The sequence below is a fragment of the Cygnus olor genome, chromosome 2 (genome assembly GCF_009769625.2).
Source record: "Cygnus olor isolate bCygOlo1 chromosome 2, bCygOlo1.pri.v2, whole genome shotgun sequence".
Taxonomy (NCBI): domain Eukaryota; kingdom Metazoa; phylum Chordata; class Aves; order Anseriformes; family Anatidae; genus Cygnus; species Cygnus olor.
This window is the reverse complement of record NC_049170.1, coordinates 68342943-68351815: the sequence shown is the minus strand read 5'-3', so window position 1 is coordinate 68351815 and position 8873 is coordinate 68342943. Positions and strand designations below refer to the sequence as shown.

Below are 8873 nucleotides of genomic sequence, written 5' to 3'. Positions count from 1 at the left end.
TGACAAGAGCCTGGCTCCATCCTCTTTGCACCCTCCTTTCAAGTATTTACAGATATTGATGAGATCCCCTTGGAAGTATTTATAGACATGTATGAGAGCCCCCTGAGCCTTCTTTCCACCAGACAGAGCAGCCCCCTTCTTTCAGCCTCCCCTCACAGCAGAGGTGCTCCCGTCCCTTCCCCACCTCCACCACCCTTTTGACAAGTGCTTCCACCGCCCTTTGATGAATTATTTTTTTTTAATGAGTGATCCCACGACCCTTTTGGAGCGATTCCAGCACTCCCTACAGAGAACTAATGTGTTAATTTATTTAAAAAGACAGTTTTCAGCGCGAGTTGTACGCAGAACCCTACCCCTCCCCTCATCGCGGCGGCGGCTGATACCGCGGGGGTGGGGAAGATACGCGGGGGAAGGGGGGGGAGGGAAAAGGGCTGCGTACGTGCGTGCGTGCCCACGCTGCGTCGGGAGCGCGCGCGGCGGTCCCGGAAGTGCGGGACGGCGCAGCAGCAGCAGTAGGAGCCGCCTTGGGCCGCGCTCCGCTCCCCTCCCCTCAGCTCCCCCCCCGCCTCCCCGAGCCACCCGGCCATGACGAACTTCATCTCGGTGCAGCTGAAGAAGGCCTCGGAGGTGGACTTGGCCAAGCCGCTGTGCAAGTTCATCCAGCAGAGCTACCCGGGCGGCGACGCCCAGGCCGAGCACTGCCGTGCCGCCGAGGAGCTCAGTAAGCTCCGCAAGAGCGCGCTGGGCCGCCCGCTCGACAAGCACGATGCCTGCCTCGACACCCTCCTCAGGTACGGCACGGCACGGCACGGCACGGCACGACCCGCATCGGCGAGGCCGCCCGCGGGCCTCGGGGCCGGGCTGGGAGAGTGGGAGGGGTGGGTGGGGAGGAGGAGGAGGAGGAGGAAGAGAAGGCTGCCACACCGACTTCCCCTTTCGAGTGCTTCCAGCGTACCGGTGACCCCTGGTTCTATGTAGAAGTCAAGGGGCTGGCCGCTCTTCTTTCAGCCTCCCCTGCTGTCACGCCTTCTTTGCACCGTGACACTGTGCACCGGCAGTGTGATGTTTTTGCATGGTCACGTTGGTATTTTCCGCTAAACTTTGCGTGGTGAAGGGAGGCTGGGTGGTGCCTCCCTCCTGCAGGGACTGCCAGAGGTTAGGTGAGCAGAAGGTGAGGCTGAGCCTTCTACTTGTTGAACTGTGCCAAGGCTGCTGCTGTGGGACTAACTGCCCCGTTATCTACAAAACTATTCCTTCTTTCCCGTCTCTGGAACATTAACGGTTTGTAGCCTTGATTTACTGTGTTAATCCTGTTCTTTTTCTCCGTGCGGGAAACATTTCAAGCCCATCATAGCTCAAATCACTGTGATTAACCTAGTGAATGAACCACCAGTACAGACTTCACTTTGCAAAGTTGGAATCAAAGATTTGCAGTACCAAAATAAGAGTTTTTACATGGTGGCATTAAGTTGCTTTTTTTTTTTTTTTTCAGAAAAATAAAAGTAGATGGGTTTCTTAGGGTGGAGAGAAATGCCAACCATAAACTTGACACGCTTCTGTAACATTATCACGAACAAGTACAAACACGTTTGATGTTTGCCACTAGAATTTGATTAATAATTATTTTAAAGTTAGGAGGAATGGAAAAGAAATCAGTGACGCTGAAGAAAAGACTTGTAATACACATTACTCCTTTTTATTTTTTTGAGGGCTTATCAAGCCCTCACTGGGTGTTTGGACTATAAAAGCTGTGACCGTGCTGATCATGTTTTACAGTATCTCTGTAGTTTCCTGTTCTATTCCAGTTTATTACTGTGCGTGCTTTTGAAGGTATTACTGTGTATGCCTTTTGAAGGTCAGGGAAATAATGAGAATCTATGAGCTGAAAGATTGATTCAGCCAGCCAAGTTGGAACGCTTAATTTTATCTTCTCTTGAATGCTGGAATTGAGCTCCCTTTCCTGATGATGCCAATCAGGTTTATGATTAGTTTCTAGCAGAAATCCTTGTTTGGCCCACCTAATTCATATGATCTCACAATAACAACTTTATACAGCTGAAAGGAGAAAGTTCTGCCCAATCTCTTCAGTTCTGGTCCTCTTAGTCCATTTCTGGAAACCAAAAGATGTATGTGGCTTTCTAATGTCAGTGAGTTCAGTGTGAGGTCAGATCAACATCAGAGCAGGAGGAAAAGAGGGTCGAAGGAGTGTGGCTGAAAGTCACAGGGCTGAGTGGGACCTCCCTCTTTTGGTGTCAGTAGGTCATTAAATTAATTCAGGTCATAGTATGCAACTTCACTGTAGGTTTTCTCTCTAAATAATGAAGGGAAACTGCTTGCAATGGTGTAAGTAACCACTTTTCAAGTCAGTTCCATATGCAGAGACCTGTACTCTCTGCAGGTGGCTTCGACTTGCCCAGGTGCTGTTGGCAGTAGTCAGAAGTTGAATGTGGCCTCTCGCTGGTGCCACAGGTGGGAAAGGCCATGGCTGCTGCTTCACACAGAAAGCATAAAACACCCGCATTTAAAGTGATGTGGTTTGAGATTGTTCCCTCTACAGTGGAAGTGAGATACAGTGGTCTGAACTTAGTCATTAATTCTCGTTTTAAAGTTAAACATCTTTTTTTACTTCAGTTTCATTCATGGGAACAATAGAATAGGCATAAAATGTACTTAAGTGAGGGAGAAAACTATCAGATAGGTTTTCATTTCTCTCTAATGAAAAGTTATGGTTTGTCCCTGTCCGACTGTTTATATTAATTACAGTTGTTGGAAAATAAATTCTTATTCTGTAAAAATACTCTGATTACGTTTTCTGTTCATGTTCTGTAAAGTGAGGGCACCTGCTGACAAGTTTGAATAGAAGCATCCAGCTGAGCTTGTGACTGCAGTAGCACAAGCTTCAGATTGCCTTGTGGTTCCTCTGAAAATTCGTTTCCCTTTCCAACTTTCAGTATTTTCCTATTGCTATTTGGGTTGTACTAAGTCTTGTGTTTCGCTAACAACTTTAGTAAGATTTGTGTTTAAGTTGGATTTTTACACTTGGTATATTTAAATCTGGTTTGTTAGTGAAGTAAGGTTGGAAGAGTTGATTTAAAATGTGGATACTCTTTGCGTACATTTAATACTTTGTGGCTTTTTATAGACCATAATACCTAGTGGAGCACAGTAGACTACTTAACTGTTAAGAAAAGAGGGCTTAATCTTCTGCTAATTAGTCTAGGGATGCCCACTGTTTTGCAGTCTTTTAGAAGTCTTGCTTTGATGAGTAGTTATTATATGAGTAGTTATTGCAGAACTTTTAGGGAAGAAAAGTACTCAGTTGCAGCTCCACTATCTAGGCAAACACCGAGCAGTAAAACTTCGAATGTGTGAGACAGGCTGTTGTTTGGCTGATCAGTGCAAATGCTTCTTGGAGAAGTACTTGAGATACCCTGACAGAAGGGGGAAAATGTAATTCGGGAAAAAAACCCTGCTCGCTTCCAAGCTTTCTTTGTTTTGTGAGAATTTGGCTGCTCTGAAGGTGACTAGGTAAGCTTGGTACGCGTTTCTCCTTAAATTCTGTCATACTAAATTTGATTTAGTGTTTTTTTTTCTTTCCTTAGCCTAATTATAGCTTCAAGGGATTTCTTGCTTCCTCCCCCAATACTGAAAATAACCAGGACTCCATTTCCCTCTTCTGGAGTGGTGCTGTGGTGGTATGAGTTTAATTGGTCTAATAAGAAGTGTGTGGCTTTATTTTGAGTGGTCAAATTCTCTGGGGACTGAAATTCGCAGCTCTGGTTCCCAGCTACAAGTTCAGGACTTCAGTTCTTATCTAGGAGAGTGAAGACAGATCTTGGTCTCTTTTATCTTCTTTTGAAGGTTTTTTTTTTTTTTGTGATTCTTCAAAGGAGGAAGAGGATTTCAGGCTCTTAATGCATGAAGCATATACTTCAATGAAATTCTAGTTTAGACCTTGACTTCCAACTCATTTGGCTGCTGTAACTCATTTTTGTCAGCATTTGGGAGCATGTAATGCCTGTTTTAGTGAAAGAGTTCTTAGTTAAAGAACCAGATCTGTGTTGCTGACATCTGTTCTCTTTTTTGTTGCTGTAGTTGGAACTCAGGCAGTTGATATGTTTGTGTGACTTTCTGTAGTTCACCACGTTAGCAGAGCCAAACACACAATACTCGTTGTATTGTGCAGCAACTTCTGTTCTTTGTGTCTTGATACTTCGAAATTACTGTAAATTTTAAGTAACACCTTTGTTACTGACTCATGCAGCAGATGTGGCCTTTCCTTCAATATTTTTGTCTTTGCTAGCTTTGTTTTTATGGTTAATATCTGAGTTTACCATTATATTAACATTTACTTACTGCTAAAGGACAGTGAATGACTTTAATTGATTTTTTTGGTCTAAAGAATTTTAAAGAAATCTTAGTCTTGAATGGAATTTCAGGTTCATTAGTATAAAGAAACAACATTGTATACTTGAAATAATAAAATTGTAATTTAGGAAGTTCTGTGTTCTTTTTAAACAAAAATCTCCATGTTGTTGGCATTCATAGGTAGTAAATGGGGCAGTGTGCATTGGTAGGAACATATACCTGTTTATTTTCTTCGGGGTCCTGCCGCCATACAAAGCATAGTCTGTTGGCAACACACTAACTTCCCAAGGCCATTTAGCAAGCTTTGCATCTTGATGTTGCCCTAATGGCAGTTGGGGACAGAGTAATTGTGGAATGTGGAAGGACAGCTTGGCTTTGTTGGTGTCTTCTGGTTGGCAAATTAAATTGGGTAACAGGAGGAGATTAAATAGGAAGTCCCATTTTCTGTGTAATACTAAATGGAAAAGACTGTCTAGACAACAGACAATGAAGAAGGTGTTCAAGTACATCAGTTGAAGTGGTATTCTGTGCTGGTATTTATTGAAGTGATTGTTTGTACTGTTTGTGTTAGCTTGTGTCAGTGAAATTTATTAGGAACTGTGTGTGTGTGGAGGGGTTGTGTGACAAATCAGACCAAACTTAAACTGATGAGAGCATAACAATGCAAAATTGAACTTGACCTACAAAAGGGAGGCAGTTTTGTATGACTTTTGTATATCAGGCCTGGGGTGTAAGGTCACTTAAAGAAAATTGTACTTGTTAGTATTTAAAATGAAGCAGTAGTTAAATGTGCTTTCAAAGTATGACCATCTAATGAAAGATGAAGAAAACAGACAAAAATAAAAATCTTTTTATGAAAATAAGCAGATGTTTTTGAAAACAGTACCTTTCATGTGCTAACTTCATAAGTAATTACCTTAGTTCTTACCTTTAACCTGGTCACATAGTATAAATTTATCAGACTTACTGCTACTATTTTAGTTCTTTTGGGAAAACAACTTTGATTTATAGAGTAGGAGTACCTGTCTCAGTGAGGCATATTTGAAGTCTTACTTCATAATGGCTGCCCTTGTAGTAGCAATCTCATTGCTGCAGTGTGGTAAGGTAGAATACAGTTTTATAGATTTGTGTAGACAATAGAAAAATTGCCACAAGCTTTAAAATCCATGTTAAGTGTCTTTAAAAAGCCTTAAATTGCAGTGCTTCATCTGAAGCCATAAACATGTACATCTTCAGATGTAATTTACTGAAGAAAATGCTAACGCTATTTTTATTGTATATTAAAAATGCTTCCTGAATTTTTAAACGAACGTTCCTTGCATGTGGGACATAGACCTTGTACATCTGCTTCATGTTTGTCAACAGTGGCTAATATTTAATAAAGTAATCTGAGGAAACAGGAACAATGTTAACTGTTTCACAGGTTGTGAAACTTGCTGCTACTAGGTGTCTTGGATATTGGGAATATAAAATCTTTCTTAAAGAAACAGAACTTGACCAATGGGCATACAGCCGACATTATGTATGGCAGTTGTTGCAGGAGGCATATAGGAAACAGGCTTCATATGTTAAGTGTTTTCATTTGGCAGTTTAGTGGGTGTCTGTTCTGCATGTAGCCTATCATGTTTAATAAGTGGTGTAGGTCTAGTGCATAATGTGGGAGAACTTTGAACTGCTAATTATTGCTTGGATAGATTGTGTGGGGGACTGTGCTGTACTTGCTCTCTTTCTGACACTTACCTAAACATCTTCCACCCAGTAGACAAAATACTGGTGCAGGGAAACTTCTGGTTTTAATTCAGTGACTGCTATAATATGCTGTAATGCAAACTAAATTTGGAACTCGAAAAATTTTATCAAGGATTAAGCTCTTCAATTGATATGTTGCAAGGCAAATATCATCTATTTCAAATACATTGAACTTTAAACAGGTGTCAAATTGTAGGAGACTAGGTTATAATATTCAGATCAAGGGACCATAGAGTAGCCTGTTAAATGTACTTTAGACATTAAGTCATGCTCCAAAGATGATGTACTCCTCTATGTTTAGGTATGCAGGGACTCCTTTCCATAACATTTTTCTCATCTATTGTTTGTTAGAAGGTGACAGCTTATTCCGTTATACTCTTCTTCTACTTTGGATTGTGACAGGGTTCCCACGTTGTCATTCCCTTTGAACTTTTTCATCCACTGAAAAGATCCCTCTAGACAGGATTTCTGTCTGTCCTGCAGATCCTTCATAGCTATGAGTGAACCCTGTAATTAATTGGGTGGTGGTGGGGAGGTTGTTGTACCCTCTTCTTTACTTGCCAGTGTAAGAAACAAAACTCTTAATTTGATTTAGCTCATGGATCTCTTCCTTTTTTTGTAGATATTATGATCAGCTGTGTTCAATTGAACCAAAGTTTCCATTCTCTGAAAATCAGGTAAGATGATGTGTCAAACCATTAAACTGAATTGTGATCATGGCAACTAGGATATGACTGCCAAGCCTGTACCTAATCCACAAAACAGTACTTCTCTCAGGCAAGACATTTAAACTATGAGCCTTATTTTCCCAACCTCTGTTGATTTTCAGTCTGTACTCACAAATAGTCTACACTGAAATTTCACCTCTAGTGGTCAGGATTGCCTTCATATTAAAGATTCAGAAAAGTTCTGCTGTTGGCTGGTGGTTATCGTGGTCTAAATTAGATAGTGTGCTTTGCCAAAATATTCCTCTTCCAACTCCTTTCCTTTTCCCAAGAAGTCTATTTCAGACTATGTTATAAATGCTTTTTTAAAAACATAATTTATATGGGAAAAGCTTTAGTTAGTAAGGGATGGAATATGATGTTTGTTTTTTGAGGTAGAACAGATGTGTCATTCATAGCAATAACAGTAAACCCACTGGTTTACTACTATTTTTCTGCCTCTGCATCTATAAATTACGTAGTTTCTCTATAGATGTATTAATTTTTTTTTCTTCCCCTAATGCATTTCTTTAGAATTCTATGGTTTTGAGGATGAATTCAGCTTAAGAAAATTTCTTTCCTCAAGTGGAGACTGAAATAGATCTTCAGGCTCCTATATTTTTTTTTGGGGGGGGGCAGGGGGAGGGATATAGATTTTCTTTGGAGGCATTTACAAGTGGGACAGAACTTCAATTTCTTTGGCAGATGATATTTGAATGGCAAGGTTATAATTTAAACATTTCTTTCAGACTTAGGGGATTACAAGGGAGTGGTTTTGATGCAATTCAAACTGATTTGAGTTTTCTGTGTAGCTGCCTTCACTTGTTTGTGAAGTAAAGCCCACCTACACTTTGGTTTTAATGTGCAAATGTTTTGATGTGGTGCTCTGCTAACTCTGAGATGTGGAGAACTGGGAAACTTTAGGAACAAGATTTGCAGATCTGTAAACTGTTCTATCAAATTGAAGTAGTCAGCGGAAGCAGGAATGAACAGTTGGGACTAGAAATTCCTGAACCGGCATTTCTTCTGGAGGAAAATATTACTGAACAGTACTGTGTGCTCTCAAGTTATTCTCCGAGGGCATTTTAAAATGAGGGATTTTGTTATCTTTCCTGGGCTGATACCTGTGGCCTACAACCAGTTTTATCAGCTGAATCAAATTGCGGAACTTCAAAGCAGGTTCTGTGAAGTATTTGCATTGTCTGTGGAATGTATGCTAGAAGTGTAATATAAAACACTTTTTACCTGCTTTCTCTTCCCTGAGTGCATTTCCTGGCAATGCTGCTATTGAATTCACTCTTAATATCGTGTTATAAATATTGTATTAAAAAGAAGTTCCAAATATGCTAGTAGTTTGGTACAGTGGAAACTGCCTGGTTGGGTAGTTTCCTTTAACTGTGACCACCATACCTGTCTGTCAGACTTCATGTGAGAAGAATATCTTAGTTTGGAAATAAATTTGTCTGTCACTCAGAGGAGGAATGGAGCTGAAGGTCTATTTTGAGAATTTATCTTGCTTTAAAAAAAGATTTGAAAAGAATTAACAGGAAGGAAAAAAATATAATTTTTTTAAGTAACTCTTGATGATTTTCTGACACTTCAAGTGTTTGTAATGTCACAGGTGAATTAAATGTTTTATATTGTTAGAATTAAAAAGGATAAGTATGTAAATTTGGGATGTTTTCTGAAGACTCCATTGTTTATTTTAGAAATAAAGATGTTTTTCACAACTTTCAGGTCTGTGTAACGTTTACGTGGAAAGATGCTTTTGATAAAGGATCGCTTTTTGGAGGCTCTGTCAAACTGGGTATGTAATCACACTGAGAATGCAAGAGTTAATGATAAAATTTGAGAATATTTTTTTTATAGCTGAAAGGTTAATAGTCTTTCTAGTATTATCAGTATAACTTTCCACGAGTCCAGCTACGTTACTAAGAGATAAATCACTTCTGTTCCTTGGACACCCCCAGCTGACTTTAGTGAAAACGATTCAAGATGACATTGTTTCAAAGGTAGGCTTTTGGTAAGCCATCTCTTAATTGCTTTATATGA

The 8873-nt window shown here is 40.3% G+C and overlaps 1 protein-coding gene across 2 annotated transcripts in view; it reads left to right on the top strand.

Moving 5' to 3' along the window:
* Positions 1–428: 428 nt before the first annotated feature.
* Positions 429–8873, top strand: part of LOC121065731 (programmed cell death 6 interacting protein) — a 29512-nt gene continuing 21067 nt past the window's right edge. The window contains exons 1-3 of one of the 2 annotated variants that reach the window (XM_040548723.1): positions 429–791; positions 6740–6794; positions 8559–8628. In XM_040548723.1, coding sequence (XP_040404657.1) covers positions 586–791; positions 6740–6794; positions 8559–8628 — 331 coding nt within the window. In that variant the 5' untranslated portion in view covers positions 429–585. The remainder of the gene's footprint in view (positions 792–6739; positions 6795–8558; positions 8629–8873) is intronic. The other variant, XM_040548722.1, reaches the window with a different exon arrangement.